We start from the raw sequence: 17,995 nt of genomic DNA, 5'->3' as shown, positions 1-17,995 counted from the left end.
CATGGTTTCTGTAACTTTATCAAATATGAGACTTTAAAACAAATCTGATTCCCATTGAACCATCTATTAGAGCCAGAATACTTATTTACAGCATTTAATGGTACTCTTGCTTTTATTTAATAAACATCATATTTGAAAGAAGAAGTAGAAGAAGAAGTAAACACATTATAAAGTCATACTTCAAAACAATAGGACCTTGTCTTAGCTGCACATTATTCACATATCTGGCAATTAATACTTTTACATTATAAAGCACAACAACATTTCAAAAAACATGCAAATAAGCAGAACTACAAGAGTTTTCATTTAGGGAAAAATAAAATGTTCAAATTACATTTTCATTTTTTGTTTTTAATGAATGTACAGCATAAGTGAGTGATCTGTAACACCCACACCATCAGAGTAACACCCACAATTACTCCTGCAACTCCTTTACGCTTCTGAAGATTAAGGCTAATTAAAAGTGGTGGGAAGATATATGGTTCAACAAGATATCGCAATATTAAAATATCAATAGATTTATCATTAAGGTCCGAGTGGTACCACGATGGAGGAATCAGATTTTTAAAATCCAGATTCAGATTGTCAGTTTTTTTTTTTTTTTTTTTTTTTTTTTTTTATATATTCCTATTGAGTTGAAAAGGTCGTAGAGTAATTATGTCTCGAGTTAAAGTCCAATAAAAGCAGAGTTATGTTTCCAACAGCAATTTCTATGTCTTCATTCCTTTCCTTAGATCATATCATTCATTCCCACCACTGTACGACTACAGCAAAACAGTCTAGGACATTATTGTACTATCTGTAAATATGTATATATTTGTATCCTTTATATATTTTTTTTTTCATTTATATTTTTCTATTTATGTATAGCTTCTGTTATTGTATTGTTTATTTTATTTTATCTTCATTGCACTATTTTTCAGGTGTTTTTCAGGTTTTTCTGTGTGTTGCTTTCTATTGTCTTTTTTTATTGCACTTCTTATTGAGCTGCCATGTCAGTAAATTTCCCCACTGCAGGATCAATAAATAATATTCTACTCAATTTTAATTCATTTATAATGTGACTGAAAGTCTTTTGACTAAATTGCAACTTTGTTTTAGTCAAAATGTAGGACTTTTTTTTAAATGCCTTTATTGTCACTGTACACATGTACAATGAGATTAAAAAAGCCAACTCCATTAACAGTGCAAAACAGTGTAAGAAATAAACAATACATACAGTATAAACATATTGTGTATATGTATATATTTCAGATATAGTCTAGTTTTAGTTAACTAAATTACATGCAACATGTGCCTGTCAAAAGAAAAGTGTCTTTCAAAATAAAACACAAGTCCATTATGAGAGACATTAAGTATTTATTTATTTTTGACCAGCTGTTTCCGACCCACCCTGTACAGGTCCGCGACCATCTTTTTGGTCCCAACCCACCAGTTGAGAATCACTGGTCTAGGTTTTTGTGTCATACTTTATATGTTGATGGCTTTGCTTTGTACTTGTATTTAATTTGTGTTTTGTATGTCCCTGCTCATTGCACATTAGAGGATTTAAATTTCCCATCGAGAGTTTTTGTACATTGAAGTATTGCAAATAATAAATAAAAAAATTGAATCTATATATATAGTCATAGTTACACATACAAAACTTACATTCCAGTCACCTTAATAATACACTAGAATTAACATGCCCTAGAAGGTATTAGCCAGAGACATACATTCCAACAGTGAAAATACTCGTTGACAGACGTGGGTGGAGAAGAACTGGTGCAGTTTTAAGTAGTTAGTAAGTCTTATGGTAAGTTTCCGAGCAGCGCTTGAACGCACCATTTCACCCACTGGGCAGCACTGCTTGTTAGTGCGACGCTGCTCCGCCAGACGCGCACTTTGAGCAGTGGATGCTGTCCTGTGTCCTGGAGGCTAAAGAGGACCCAGACAGAGGCAGACATGGTCCTCCGTTAGATCAACATCCCTGTGGAGATCCGAGGCCTCGCTTTCTGAAAGTTGAATTTTCTTCCATGTTTAGTTGAGGGTGAGTTGATGTTGACTGGTAATAACAGGACTAGTGCCTTTTTTTTTTTTTTTTTCAAAGCAGAAAGTCTCTCCTGAATAGGATTGTTCTGCTTTCTTACACCGCTGTTGTTTATCCCAGTTGATTTTGTTTCTGTTTTATGCTCTGTAGGAATTTTTGCTCTAAAAACAAAAACATGTTCACCTCCTACATAAGGGGTCTGAATGATATAGTATTTCCTACGGTAAGAGGACACATGTGCATGCTTTTACTATGAGAGATGCATGGCTGTACTAAAAACAAAAGGGAGAAAAAAAAAAAATGAAAAGCAGTCTATGAACTAATGATCCTTATTTGTGTTTTCTTTGGATCATGAGCTTGCATTCCATCGCTTTGTTCATAGACATTTAGTCATAACTTTGCTGCCAAGCGTAACTGCCATTTAAATGAAAGTATGCGCATTTTCAAATTCAAAATGCATGGTTGGTAATCTAATGCTGATATTTAAACAGGCTTTTATTTGTACTTTTTCTGCTTTGGTTTAGTCTGACAACCCTGAAGACCAGCCAAGCACTGGAGTCTTAGGCCGTATTGGCAGCTGGCTCTCTCCATGGAGGGGAAATTCTCCAAGGAGTCCCACTGAAAATGCTTCCCCTACAAGTGATGACATTCCTAAATCAGAAGAAGAAAAGGAAAGCACGGATTATGTGAGAAACCAGACAGGAGATCAGCAGTGTGAAGAAGACGATCCAAGTCTCCTGCCTTTCAACAGAGACTTTTTCCCCTGTGAAGGAGGAGACGCCACGCAGTCTGCCCACAGAAGCAGCACCAAGACTGGGGAAGGAGGTCCAAAGGAGGAGGAGCTTGAGGGGGGCAAAGAGGGCAGTGATGTTGGTTTAAAGAGCGGGAATCTCGAGAAGAATGCCAGTCATCTGACACAGTTTCCTACCTTTTCTAAACAGGGATTGGTGTGGGACTCTGACCAGGAAAACAATCTGCTCCAAAAACAAGCACAGGCAAAAACAGGCAAGAAGCTACACGTGTACCTGGAGGAGACGAGCGTAATTCGTGGTGAAAACGCTCAAGTTGGACAAGATATTGTCCGCACCCCACTCACAAAAGAGCTGCAGGTTATCCCCAAGGCAAAGCCATTGCCATTCTTTCATTCACCAAATACCTCAAGACATTCACCTGTAAAGTCTATTTCTGCTGGGTCAGAGAGTGATTACATTTCAGCAGACTCACAGGTAGAGTCTGAGTCTGACAAAGACCAAACAAACGTAGAAAATATGGGGCGAAAAAATTCAAGCAAACGGAAAGCCAGAAAAAACTCCCACAATGATGGAACAACCAGTCCCTTGGAAAAAATGCCACAAAATGCCCAACTTGTCCCAAATCAAACCCCTACAAATGATGACTCAGGGACAAGTCAGAGGGACAAAAGTCATCTTAAAGTTGTGTCTGCAGACTTATCCTCTAAGCTCAGCTCCACCCCACAGGCCTCACCTATAGGAGGGGAAAGTGACACTTCCTGCTCTGACGCGGTAAAGCGGTTGGACAACTTCCAGGATTCAAACTCAGTCAGTGAAATTTCTGCGGGATGTGTTGTGGAAGAGAGAGCAAACATGGAGAAAGAAGACAGACTTTACAAAGTGGAAAGGAAGACGGAAACACCAGAGTCTAAAAGAAGAAGTATGAAGGTTTCTCGAAGTGAAGTGAAGTTTTTTTCAAAATGTGTGCCTTTGAAACCAAAGGACAAAGCAGCAGGGCACACCTCGGACTTTACAGCAGTTTTAAACAAAAGCCAAGATGATGTCAAGGATAAACTGAAAACGGAGTCAGTTAACAGGTGAGCTAAAGCAAATATCTTTGTTTGTTTGAATGAATGAAGCATGAATCACCATGTTTACCCGTGGATGTAGGAACATTTAGATACATAAAACATGCATTTGTGTACAGATTTGGGTTTAATGTTTATTTTTAATATACTTACTTAAGGTGTTTCTATTAACTGGCATTTATCTACCCGTAGCCATTGTTTACTGGGGCACTGCTGTCAAAACAAGGGATGCATGTCAACTGCTGTGGGTGGAAAGAACAGGTGTATTCATTGATCATGCAAGAAAGGTGTGACTTAAGAGACAAAGTTCAGCCCTGAGCTTCAGTATTGCTCTAACGTACTAAAGCTCATATCTCATATGGGCAGGTTAATGAGTGATCCCAAAGCTATGCAAAGACCTAATTAATGTTTAATTTTGAGAAGCATTCACACATGTAATGGTTCAAAACCTTTTTTTCTTTTGTTACTCACAGAATAGACAACACAGAGAAACCTAATGATGAGCCTAAGGCCATTAGGCGGATTACAGATAAAATTAGCATCTTCGAGAGGCAACAACCTGACGAGAGCCCTAAGCAGATTTTCCGGGTGCCAAGGAGTGCTGATGTGTCTCCCGTCAGGAAACCCACTGACAAGTTTCGGCCAAATGTTCTATTGCCAGAACAAAGGTCCAGATCAGCCGAACGCCCTGGGACAGTCCGATCCAGCTCTCCGTCACCTGTCAGGGTGAAGCCAATGACAATAAAGGAACGGGCAAGGATATTCACAGAGGTGTCTGTGTCAGAAGCTCAGCACACTGTGTCTCAGATGCCAGCAATGACAGGAATGTGTCAACAATCTATCTCATCTGTAGGTTATTCGACGTCACTAGAACTGGACAGTCAGGGTAAACTGGATCCTATGAACTGGATGCAATCACAGGCAATGTCAGATTTTACATTAAAAGCAAGTGAAAAACACACCACTGGTATAAAGGCTGACCATTCCACATCAACGGTAAAACCATCGTACTCCAAAACAAAGGATACAGTCGGCTCCCAAACTGCATATAAGGATAGAAATCAACAAACGGAGGAACAAGATGTTTCAGCTGAGATTGATCCACCCCTTAAAGGCCAGTTCAGAATTAACTCCCGCCCTAGAAGAAGGAAAAGTAAAGAACCTGCCTTCCAAATTAGTCCAAATAGCCAAAGTCAATTAATATCTGACAATAATCAAGAGGAGAGTGTAGATGGGGAAGCGTCTGCTTTAGGGCAAACGGCACAGAAAGGCTCAACTTTGGAAACAATCCAAGAAAATATATTACATAAACAGCCACTGGGTGATGATAAACATGGAAAAGATGACTCAGAAGTACCAAAAATGCAGAAGAAACATTTATCTAATGCGGAAAATGTTCACAAGCCAGACAGACCACAGGGGTCCTATCGACCCCCTGTCCACAGCGATGAACCTGATATTGCCACTTTGAGCACAAATAGGCCCTCTCAGCCCTCTGACAAAGCTCCTCTTATTTCACCTCAAAACAAGGAAAAGGCAGAGGAGCACATCATTACAACGTCCAAACCTGCCAAATCTGATAAAGAATTGTCAATGCACTTTGAATCCAAAGGAAAAGAAACAGTGTCTATTCATAAAGGAACAGAGCAACATCAGAGCAAAGAGACAGACCTAACAACTCAGATTGAAATAGCAAAATTTGATAAATCTGAGAAGGTAGGGGGAGAAACAATAAACAAAACTGAGGAAATAAAAAAAGAGAAAACAAAGCAGTTACTTCCTTCAAATGAAAGCAGCACAAAGAGCAAGGTTTCAAATGGTGGACGGGGGAACTCGCGGGGAGAGGGGGTTGTTTACGAGAGGGATGAAAAGAAAACAGCTAAAACACAGCCAGTCAACGAAAGACCAAGAGCTAACCAGCCCGAACCACAAAAGATGAGTGAGTCATCGTCTACCATTAACCTACCAGTGGATACACACCTAGTGAATGTTACTGCTTGCCCCTCCACTGACACAAATGAAGAACAGAAAAGCAAAGGCAGTGATAAAAAACACGGGGAGGTAAACCCGATGACTAATGTGCCCCCTGAGCTGCAAGAAAGGCCTTCAGAAAACTCTGGAACAAAGAAAGCCGAGAGTGAAGCCGAGCCACCAACGCCAAATTCTCTCTCTGTGGAAAAAAATGAGAATTCTCTCGATGAGTCATGTGCACATGGAGATAATGATGCAGAGCGCTCCAGCAAGAAAGGAGCACCAGAGAAAGGGACAGCAGAAGTTATCAGTGTCAGTCAGAAGCTCATAACAGAATCTACAATCAACGAGTCTTCAGTTCTTCCTGTGATCACAGCAATAGCGAGAAAGTCTGATGTAGAAAATGGTTTTAATATCAACTCACTACCATCAGAAGTCAAACTGAAAGTAGCTCCAGTTCACTCACAATCTGATGTAACAGAATGCACAGACAGTAAAGCTTCTCAGAATTCCTTCAATAAAAAACCTGAAAATATCTCCCAAAGCATTGTTTCAAACCCTACTGTTAATGTGCTAAAGAAGTCCACTGAGATAATACCCAATGTGACAGAAAGTGATTTTTTTATGTCGAATTCATCTAATGGAAATATGTCCTCACATTCAACATTTAAAAACAATCCAGTCATTGCCAAGACAAGTCAGACTCCAAACGTTGATAAGCTAAGCTTTGATTCAAACCAGCGATTTCCACTGAAAAAGCTCCAGTTGCCCATCGGACTGGGTAAAGTTGACTCCTCAGACTGGCAAAATGGCCCCTCTAGCTGGTTGGATGTGGATTTTCCCAAGCAAAAAGTAAAAGTGCAGGAGTCAAAGTTGACCTCCTCCGGAAGTGAAAGTAATCTCCTCGACACTTCCATGGACGACGATGACCATTTTGTTGAGAAAATCAAAAAACTTTGTGCCCCATTCTCCCTCCCGCCACGTAAACACAACCAACTTCGACCACCTCAGCCCCCTTTTGCAATGCCTGCCATTAAAGAGGATCGTTTTGAAAAGGTGTTTGACCCTGAGGAGTTCACCATTGGCTTGAGAAAGAAGACTAAGTTCTCTTTGGACAACAAACAGAGCCTTTTATCCATGCACCATAATACAGAGACAAAGCCTGCCCTGAAGCCAGCCAGGGCTAGTTTGGCAGATAGATGCATGCTGGTCAACAGCCTGGACCCTCACTCCCGCCTCAGAGAGAAAACATCTGTCAAAGATAAGAAAGATGTCAATGAAGACGCAGAAGATCAGCTGAAGGTCAAATCTCGCTTGGAGAGGAGCAGTGTCCTCAGTAGTCTCGTTGCTTCTAATTTAAGAGGGAAGAGGAATGGAGTTGAAACAATAGCAGAGATCACACATTCAGGGGACGTTTCACCCAGTGAACCCCTTCAGTCTGGCTCCCCGCCTCTATCCCAGCTCCCCCTACTGAGCCCCACGGCTTCAGAGCCAATCAAAGACACTCTGTTCGAGAAGAAGGAAGAGGAAGCACAGGCTGCGCAAGCTGTGGTTTGTGACTCAGGCACTCCACTTCCTTCGCTTCAAGACACAAAGCTGCCGGACTATTTAGAGAAGTACCTCCCACAAGATCAAGCTAGCCCTGGGCAGAGCTTATGCACACAGGACCAAGTCAAGTTAGAGGTTAGTTTTTATGAAAGTTACTAAAAATAATCGGATTTCAGTTGACTTTGAGTTTTAAGAAGCTGGGGTGAGGCTCAAAACATCCACCCTGTAACAGAAAAGTAGTCCTTTTATGTAATGACAGTAAATGAACAGAAATTGATATCCCTATTGGTTGTGCCTGTCTGTGTGTGTGCCAGTTAAATGGAAAAATGACAACTCCAGCTGCTGAACGTGCACCAGACACTGCCGCAAAACCCGAGCTGACATTCCCTGACAGCATGGCTCCAAGTTTTTCTGGGATTCTTCCAAACTCAAGCCCAGCACGCCCTGAACTTCAACATCCTCCAGCACAGCCACAAGCAAAGCTGAGGAGCAACGTGAGTGTGTTGTGCATTTCAGGGCAAAACTGTAGTTTGTTTAGAAGGGCAGGAGTTTGAGCTTACATTATTCAAAAAAGATGCAAAGCTAAAGCACAGATAAGTGAGTCGGTGACTATTTATATGTTAATCTCCCTCCAGAGGACGTGCAAACAATCTGTATGGAAAAACACGCATTTTTATATTAAATATTCCCTTAAAATGCTCATGTCCCCATTGTTCCTTTGATGTTGAGCTAACTGTTAGTACTGTTGTGTTTTTATACAGCTAGATTTGTAATTAAGTCAAGGTTAATGACTGATGAAAATATTTATTTGAAGCATTTGCTGCAATACACTAAATATGCTTGTTCCACCTACACACAATGGTCACAATATTCTAAGGTCAGATGTAATTGAGTGTTAACTCAACTTCCAATGGATTAAAGTAATTATGAAACGTGTGAACAAGAATCTACAAAGTTCCCAGAAGCTTGTAAATGTTGAGTTTTTACCCAAGATGACTCAGAAATGAGCAAATATTCACAATATTGAGTCTTCAAAGATGAACTGTTACGAGCTCAGCAAATGTTTTGCTCATTATAGCTAAAAGAAAAAAAAAAACTTGCTGAGGTTAAGATGATCTGCTCTTAGTTCAAATGTATTTCCCACACATATCAGCTTTTTTTCCCCTTTTTCTTTCAGATGTCTTCCATGTCTCAGTCACTACTGTTTGTTCTTTCATTTCCAGGTCAGTGCCATCAAACGGGGAGTTCACAAACGCCCCGGAAAGGTAAGAAGAAGCACAACTTTTCCCGACGCACAATAAAAGCAATGTGCGGAGGAATCTGAATAGAAACCGCTTTGCTCACTGAAAACATCTGCTTTCCATACTCTGTTCCATTGGGCAAACAAACTAGTGAAATTCCGAGTCATACAAAATGTGCAGCTGGATGCAATTACAATTACAAGATTTAATCTTCCAGACCTAGAGAATCCTCATGATTCTTCATTATTTCAGGACTTTATTATGAGTTACTGGCAGAAAGTCTGATATTTACCTCATGCTCAGTGTTTACTTTTCTGTGTCTTTGCATTCGTGATTTGTCATCATTGGCAAATCACACAAAATACACAAGGTGTGTAATTTCAGACAAAAGTTAAAAGCGTCACAACGTGAAACATTAGCAGTGATCCCTTTTAATCCAACCTTGCTGCAGTCCTTGAAAATCGTGAGGTTCGTTTTTGTCCACCGATTGAAGAAGTCATGCTTTTCACGAGGTGTTTCTTTCCACGTGGATGGCTTATTTATCTGCTTTATCTTTTTATCTCGTGCAGATGGTGGTTTTCGAAAAGCCTCAGTTCAGTGGCCAAGCATACGAGATCAACAGGGATCTAGCAGATGCCACATCCCTGCAGCTCTCGCCTCGCATATCTGTAAAAGTTGTCAGAGGATGGTGAGTATAGTTGTGTGGACCTTTTATTCATTTCTAAAAGTAGACGATGGAGTGTTGTGTAGCTCTGGTTGGTGTCAAGTTGTGTTAAGAAATTTCATTTTTCCATTTAAAGACTGATCAAAAAGCCAACTTGTACTTGACTCGTACACACTTCATGCTACATCATAAACAGTCTCTCTGTGCACAATGAACTAATATGCCATAAAGTCATGAGCGTGTATGACTTGTTTCTCTAGCCCAAGCTACAAACTCTCACTAAAGATTGATCCACTAAAGGGATATAACTCTTCTTTTAAAAATTATAGATGCAAATAGTCTGAAACCATCTTTAGGGTCAAAGTAACCTCCACATCTTTGCTTGAAACATCTCACTTGCCCCAGTTACTGTAATCACCCTGATATTACTGTAATGTGATATGAAAGGATCTCTGACACATTAAAAACAAGGCAATCTTATATTCTACTGCATCATGATGTAGGCTGGAGTTGAGTGTGACAGCCTGTCCCAATGTTCCATAGAAGATTGTGTGATCTTAGCGCCATATTATCAACATTCATGTCAGCATTTAGAATAAAAATGACCAATCTGAGCATTAATACAGGAAACAGTCATTGTTTTGCCTGTTTTTGGAGTCATTTAATGTATTTTTGTACCTTTATTAGATAGATAGATAGATAGATAGATAGATAGATAGATAGATAGATAGATATCTTAATTTCAGACTCAGGGTCTAAATAAACCATATAAATTATTATATTTTTTCTTAATTTTGTTATCTTTTTGTGTATTTGTCTGTAATTTTAAATGGGTTTCTTTGTAATAATTTTTATTATATATATATATATATATATTTTTTTTTTTTTTTTTTTTTTTTGGTATTATGCTTTATTATTCTTATTATATTTGTGGAATTTTTTTTTTTCCTTTTGTGTATTCTTCTCTAATTTTGTTTGCGTTTCTTTGTAATCATTTTTTGTGTAATTTTGCTGTATCTTTTTTTTTTTGTTCTGTAATTCTGAGCATGTCCTTTGGGGGCCGCACAAAATTTGACCAATGGCCCTGTGTGGCCCTCTGGCCGCTAGTTGCCTATGCCTGCACTGTAGCTATGAAGGCTTAAATGCATAATCTGAGAACTAGCATTAAGTTCTTTATTACCATCATTAGAGACATTTAGTTGTCCCAATTTGTTACTCCCTCAACCATTCCTTTATAAACTACATCTCCATTAGAGACAGATTTGTCACTTTGCGTCTGATAATTCCATTGAAATAACAATGAAACAGATGCTGAATTATATTCACAAGTTTAATTTTTTATGATGTTTTTCTTGTCCTTGGAAGCTACATTCTTCACCACAGCACTATACTGTATTTTAAGTCTGAAACCACTGGCACCAGCATGTATGTGTGACTGTTTGTTTTTCTGCTGCATCAGCACGGGCATTACGTAAAATTGCACGAGAAAACAGTCAGTGGTTAAAAAGTAAACCAGTGCTGTCGTTTAACTGGTCTCACTTGGAACCTGCAAACATTGCTTGTTGAAATGTCCACATTTATTTTGTAGAATAATGTTTTTTTACTAAAATTGGCTGCCTTTTACATGTAATCCTAAAAGAAAAGCCATCGCAAGAACTCAAAGAAGTTAAAACGTTTTTATCTACAAACATGAAATAATTCAAATCAAAATCATGTCTCTTACCTTATTGGTACGTTACTGTAAAAGAATTTAGTACCAGATTAAATTCACGTAGAGATTTTCTGTTCATGCCAAAGAAAAATGCAGGTGATTCATGAGTTAAGAACTTCTTAAACTAGAGACTCACTGCTCAGGGATTTCCGGTATTTTGGTTGGACGAGCATGAGTGTCATTGATGCAGCAGGTCAACAGAGATCACTCCTTTCTGCTGCTTTTTGGTTGTTATATGTTAGTTAGTATTGATTTAATCCTCTGATACCAACAGTCAGAATGACAAAACCTGGGTTTCCATTACAGATTTTCGCAAAATAGCGATATTTCTAAATGTCGACAAAGTATAGTTACACTTTGAACGTGTTTCCATGTTTTCTCGGAGATAAGTGGTCATGTGACCAGGTGCGTCAAGTTCTGTGACGTGCGATTTGCGGAAAAAGTGTTTTCACGGCTCTTTTGCGACACATTTCAATACCGAAACATCTGAAATACCTCCTCATGAAACCGTAATAACCTTTTTTTGATATTTGAGTGTTTTTTCAAAAGTCAGGTGTTTCAATGACCAGTTTTTATTCCTTGTGCCAAATATTCTCCTGTTTTACATCCAATTAGGTTTTTTGTGATCATGGTTATTATGTTTTTCTTGCTCACAACAGTTGGCTCCTCTACGAAAAGCCAAACTTCCAGGGACGCACCATTGCTCTGGAGGAGGGGGGCACTGAATTAACCAATGAGTGGGCAGATCTGGAACCAGAGAAGGAGCCAGAGAACATCCCACCCATGCAAATCGGGTCCATCCGCTTCGCTGTCGGGGTGAGTCTCCTTACATTGCATTGAAAGTGTCCCTAATGAGCTTCATTGCTTGGTTGATATTCAGGTCAGAAGAGCAGGTCTCTGCTGGTTCAGTGTGGGGTGGTTGTTGTCGTCTTCTAATTACCATGTTTGTCCCCCTCTCTCTCTGCAGGATTACAGCATTCCCCATATCGATCTGTTTTCTGAACCTGAAGGCCTCGGCAGGGTGACATCGTTCAATTATGATGCAATAGAAACAGGCTCGTTTGGCGTCCCGCTGAGCACGGCGTCCATCCGAGTGCACTCCGGGGTGTGAGTATGCTAGCTTGGGTCAATGAGTTCTTTTCATTTTGACAATAAAACGCAAAGGTTCCCTAAAAACACAAAGCATTGCAGACAGGATTGGGGTCAATTATATTTTTCAATTACGATTATGGTGACTGGCTATTTTTCCAATTATAATTAAAATTACAATGATTATTTTTCCCTGAAAGTCAATTACATTTACTAAAGTTCAATTACTCCCTTATCCAATAAAATATTGTTATTAATATTTTTAAGCTGGGCGTCTGAGCCTTTTTTCTGTCACTACACCCCTCGATATTATAAAAATTGTAAAATGATTCGCCAGCGAACTTAGCAAAACTTAATCTGAAACACATTTTTTCAATTGTTAGGGACGTGTGTGAGCCACAGAACTGTAACAGGGTTCGTTGCTAACTCCTCCTACACCGTTTGTCCAATTTTGACAAATAACACTTTTATAATTTGTAACTTGTAAACTTTTTGACTTATTGCATGTTTTCAGCCTTTAACACCCTTCAACCCCAACCATTCTTCAACCAATTTGGACCATTCAACCTTTAACATGTTCAGCTACTACCTTCAACCCATTACAACCTTTTTCAACCCATTTCAACCTTATTGCTAATATTCAGCTATTGCTAGGTTAATGCTTAGCTAATGCTAGGTCAATACTATTGCTAGATTATTGCTAATGCTAGGGTAATGCTATTGCTAGGCGAATGCTAATGATTTGTTAGTGCTACTGCTAGACAAATGCTAGCTTATGTTAGTAATGCTAATGCTAGCTAATAGTGATTATAATGCTAATGCTAGCTAATAGTGATGATAATGCTAATGCTAGCTAATAGTGATGATTATGCTAATGCTAGCTAATGTTAATGCTAGCAAATTTTATGCTAATACTAAGCTACTTGCATTTTCTTCAGGAAATGCAAATATTCTAGTTTCATTTGTAATTGCCATTTTTTATAGAATTTCCACGCAATTGCTAGGATAATGCTATTGCTAGGTTAATGCTTAGCTAATGCCGCTTTTGCTAGATTAATGTTAATGCTAGGCTAATGCTATTGCTAGGTTAATGCTAGGTCAATACTATTGCTAGATTATTGTTAATGCTAAGCTAATGCTATTGCTAGGTGAATGCTAATGCTATTGATAAGTGAATGCTAATGCTAGTTTAATGCTATTGCTAGGCGACTGCTAATGCTATAACTTTGTTAGTGCTAATTCTTGACAAATGCTAGCTTATGTTAGTAATGCTAATGCTAATGCTAGCTAGTGTAATTGCTAGCAAATTGTAATGCTAATGCTAAGCTAATGGAGTGTGATTTGCATTTTATTCAGGAAATGCAAATATTATCATTTAACTTGTAATTGATAATTTTTACAAAATTTCCACGCAATTAGAAAGTCAATTATCTGAACTCAATTACATTTCAATTACGATTACAACAAAAACAGGTTTTTCCATTACATTTATAAGTATAATTGGCGACGTGGCCACACCAGTCTGTGTGCCCGATCCCGTTAGATCTCGGAAGCTAAGCAGGTCTGGGCCTGGTTAGTAGGTGGATGGGAGACCACTGAGAATTCCAGGTGCCACAGTGGTGTGGCAGTCACCCCAGTGGTATCTGCCATTGTGTCCTTGGGCAAGGCACTTCACCTACATTGCCTAGTATGAATGTAGTGTGTGAGTGAGTGTTGGTGGTGGTCGGAGGGGCCGATGGCGCACTATGGCAGCCTCGCTTCCGTCAATCTGCCCCAGGGCAGCTGTGGCTACAATAGTAGCTTACCACCACTAAGTGTGAAGTGAAAGAATAATGCCTTAATTCTGTAAAGCGACTTTGAGTGTCTATGATAAAGCGCTATATAAAATTGATGGATTATTATTATTATTATAATTACATCATAATTGTAATCAATTATCAATTACGCAATTACATTTATTATTGATCCTATTCCTGGTTGCAAGTGGTGGTGTGATTTTGCTGCTGATCTATTCATTCAGTAGTTTCTTAGGTGTATTGAGGAGAGGTAACCCACTGTACTTACAATGCAGAGCTGTTTTCGTTGCTGACATTTCTGTTTGGCTTCAACAAACAGCCCTGTGAATGATTATTATCCCTTTACCCTTTGCCTCGTTAAACTCTCGCTCAATTGCCGTCACGGGAATGTCTGTCCTGCTGTTGCATGTCTGAGCGGTGTGGAGAGCGGGTGTGAGGGCAGAGAGGTGGAGATGCAGACAGCGCGAGAACAGACAGAGATGTTGAGAGAACCTGGCTAGGTGGAGAATGTTTACCATATGAGGGGGGCGGAGGCATTCAGGACATTTTGTGCCCTGCCTTTGAAGGGAACTACAGGCATTTAAACCTTATTTTTTCCCACACTCAATGCCTTAGATTCATACTGTCATATAAAAAAATAGTACACAATGCACAGAATGCTCAAAGAAACCATAATTTTGTTATATACTCATGTTGACATTCTTTCTACCATTTCAAATAGCTCCGTCGCCAGTTAGTTAGTCACCATATTTAATAAAACGAAAAACAGTCTTTTGGACGTACTACAAGACAAAGTAATCCATCTATCAAAAAAATATAAATTAATTTAGATTCATCTTCTCATAAACTACTTTTTTTAATCTATTTTAATTCTCCTTTTTAAAAAGTAATTAGTTCCTTAGTTTCTTACTTTCTTACTTTTGTTTCATGTTGCTTCACATATTGGTAAACCAGACTAAACCCAGCAAAAGAAAAAATAATAATCTGTATTTCTATTCGAATGCAGAGATGGCAAGTAACGAAGTACAAATACTCCGTTACTGTACATAAATATTAGTACTTTCTACCCTTTACATTTCCCAAAATGGCTCGTTACTTTATATGTATAGCATAAACCTATAATTTTTTTTTATTTATTGGCGCCCCGATACCAGAGGTGGGCTAGTCAGTGTGGAGCGTTCTTGTGCCCCCGGCAGTTTTTTTAATGCCCCCCCATTTCATACTGACTGGCGCCGACTCTGTGTGTAGGTGAGTTACTTATCTGAGGAACACAACAATTGTGTTTTTAACGTGAAGGGTTTTTTTTATTGAGCGTCACAGAGTGCAACTTGTTCTTTTTTCCATTTTCAATTTTTTTTGGCAGGGACATTGCATGGCGTTAATTGTACCAGATAATAGCTAGAGAAGCGTAGTTATTTTCATCTGTAGTCGATGGGTGTGCCACTCACAGTAACACACCTGTACAGTGTGAAACAATTGTCGCCTGATGTGTTATTAACATTTTTTGAGTAAGAGTTGGGAACTTTGAGAACCTGCTTCTCTTGAAGCTCAACAAAAGGTTTTGTTATATTGTTTTGTGTACCATGCCTTCACATTAGACTCACATAGAGATAGAGGGGGGGTGGGGGGGGGGGGGGGGGGGGGTCTAGTATGTGTTGTGTAGGTTTAAACATAATGAGTTGCTGTTCAGGAATTGTGTCTTAATTGTGAAGGGTTTTTCATTGAGCTTCACTGAATGCACAGTGTACACATTTGTTTTGTCTTTTCATTTTGTATTAATTCCATTGGACGGGACATCATGGCTAGAAAAGCTTAGGTATTTTCATATGTAGTCACTGGGTGTGTCACTCACAATAACCTGTACAGTGAGAAACAATTGTTGCCTAATGTGCTATTAAAGAGGTTGATTAAGATTTGGACCTATGAGCATGATTTGTGACACCATAGTTTAGATCAGTGTTTCCCAACCTTTTTGTCCCATGTACCCCCCCACCCCCACCCCACCCCACCCCCCAAGGCCTCTCTTCAGATTAAGAGAACCCCTTCGTCACTCCAATTTACTAACCTTTCTCGCTTTATTTACATGTTGTTAATAGCTTGAAAATGTCAATCTGTACGTTTAACGCACACTAAATATCAATTTTGTGCATTACAATTACTGTATAGCAGAGAATATATTTACCTCGCCTGAAATGTCTTAAAAATAATTAATGATTATTTTTTGACAACATACAAACTGAAACAACTTTATTTTAGACCAGCGATTCTCAACTAGTGGGTCGAGACCCAAAAGTGGGGCACAGACATGTACTGGGTGGGTCAAGGAAAGCTGGTCGAAAATAAATAAATAAATCCTTAAAGTTTGTGTAAAGCAGAAATAAATGTGTGTTATGAGTTTTTCACGCCACAGAACTGTGTGACATTAACCACTGAGCCAAATTTGAAAGATGAAAAATATGCTAAGTATGTAAAACTAGGTCTTAAAATCATGGAAAAACCAGCGGACGCATGTTTTATTCCCTCAAGCCTGAATATGTGGTTTGTTTTTGGCTAGGCGCCGAATTACGCCCGCTAGAGGCTGTGGAAGTTTGGTGTGCTTCAGCAGCAGGGTCGGGTTTATGTTAATGATGGCTCCGTTACGTAACGCGGCCCTGATTTCTGACCCGCCCACTAAATCCTGAACGCAGAAATTTGAAACACAGTTTATGAAGCCTAGCTCCACAATTACATTATAAATGGTTGAATGGCTTTTTACATGTTTCAAGGAACACAATAATGACCTATTTATTGTGTTTAGAAGAAAATGGCTGAATTGGCTTTACACGGACTTCAATGTCTCTCGTGTTGGGCTTTTATTTTGGAAAAAAAAAAACATTTTGACAGGTATGCTGTGAAATGCACTTTTCACAGGAAAATATATAGATTTATGTTTTAAAAAAAGTGTGTTTCCAACAGCTATTTTTTGAAAAAACAAAATTTGGTTGGTTGGATTCTTAAAAATAAAAAGTGGAAAAATGTGGGTCCCAGGGTGAGACCAGTTGAGAACCCCTGTTCTAGACTTTTGCTTTCTCAAATATTAATCTAGTTCATATAAAATGCTGTAAAAAAAAAAAAAAAAAAAAAAAAAAAAAGCTGGCTACTCTGTATTCATAACAACATATAAAAACATGATCATAAACTAATTCTAAAACTAGGGTCTGCAACCTTTATTCTCATTTTGCCTAATCTCGCCTGGATTAAAGTCCTTCTGGAGCTGAAAAAAATACCTTCTCAAAGACAATACAGTGTATAAAATTCCATACAGTTGAAATAATATCAAATAATTGTATGAGTTAATGTTTTTGAAGGGCTACAAAAATAACTTGAATTTGATAACACATGATCACGTTGGTCAACACATGTTAACTGCTAATTCCTTGTAACATATCAAGCATGCAAATTAAACCGGCATGTTGGCAATTAAAAATATCTTTCCCCACTCAAATAAAATCTCTATTTTGTTCCAGAATAGTCTTTGTAAACTTTGAAAGTTGATGCTCAGTAGAGGTTGCAGTAGAGTTATTACACAATGTGATTTATTTTTAGACTAACCAATTGTTTTCTCATAAATGTATTTGAAGTTAGTCATTAATCATCAATACCCTTCGTAAGAAATGACAATTCATTATTTTGATGTATTTTTTTAAAGCTACAGGGAGCCACTGCAAAAGAGTCAAAGGGCCACATGTGGCTCCAGAGCCGCAGGTTGCAGACCTGCAGACCTCTAGAAGAAAACAAAAATGCTTTTGTGATACCAAAGTTGGGGTCACGATCCAAAAAATGTTGAGAACCACTGATGTAAATCCTTCAGCCCTTGGATTCGTTTAGTTTGACCTAGATTATAAACCTCACTGGTTTTTTCAGGACCTTTAACATTATACAGTTAAAACAAGCAGGAGCTATTGCCACTATTAAACATGCAGGAAATCATCATCATTGACATTTAAAAAAGCAATCCTTCAGTAAATTATGAAAACAGGTTTATAAGGTAGTGCAGTGGTTCCCAACCTTTTTTGGATCGTGACCCCATTTTGGTATCAAGACTTTCTGATGACCCAAAAAACCTTTGTTTTCGATCACGTTTGTGA

General features: G+C 38.7%; 1 protein-coding gene and 1 pseudogene across 2 annotated transcripts in view; both read left to right on the top strand.

Moving 5' to 3' along the window:
* LOC114457430 (beta/gamma crystallin domain-containing protein 1-like) overlaps positions 1-17,995 on the top strand; it is a 45,252-nt gene that overhangs the window by 939 nt on the left and 26,318 nt on the right. The window contains exons 1-9 of one of the 2 annotated variants that reach the window (XM_028439214.1): positions 1,823-2,029; positions 2,180-2,252; positions 2,554-3,857; positions 4,322-7,502; positions 7,682-7,861; positions 8,591-8,632; positions 9,178-9,296; positions 11,643-11,799; positions 11,951-12,090. In XM_028439214.1, coding sequence (XP_028295015.1) covers positions 2,205-2,252; positions 2,554-3,857; positions 4,322-7,502; positions 7,682-7,861; positions 8,591-8,632; positions 9,178-9,296; positions 11,643-11,799; positions 11,951-12,090 — 5,171 coding nt within the window. In that variant the 5' untranslated portion in view covers positions 1,823-2,029; positions 2,180-2,204. Of the gene's footprint in view, positions 1-1,822; positions 2,030-2,179; positions 2,253-2,553; positions 3,858-4,321; positions 7,503-7,681; positions 7,862-8,590; positions 8,633-9,177; positions 9,297-11,642; positions 11,800-11,950; positions 12,091-17,995 lie in introns of those variants that run through there. The other variant, XM_028439215.1, reaches the window with a different exon arrangement.
* On the top strand, positions 13,577-13,692 carry LOC114458140 (uncharacterized; annotated as a pseudogene).

Source organism: Gouania willdenowi, chromosome 24 (genome assembly GCF_900634775.1).
Source record: "Gouania willdenowi chromosome 24, fGouWil2.1, whole genome shotgun sequence".
Taxonomy (NCBI): domain Eukaryota; kingdom Metazoa; phylum Chordata; class Actinopteri; order Blenniiformes; family Gobiesocidae; genus Gouania; species Gouania willdenowi.
This window is presented reverse-complemented; position numbering and strand designations above follow the sequence as displayed.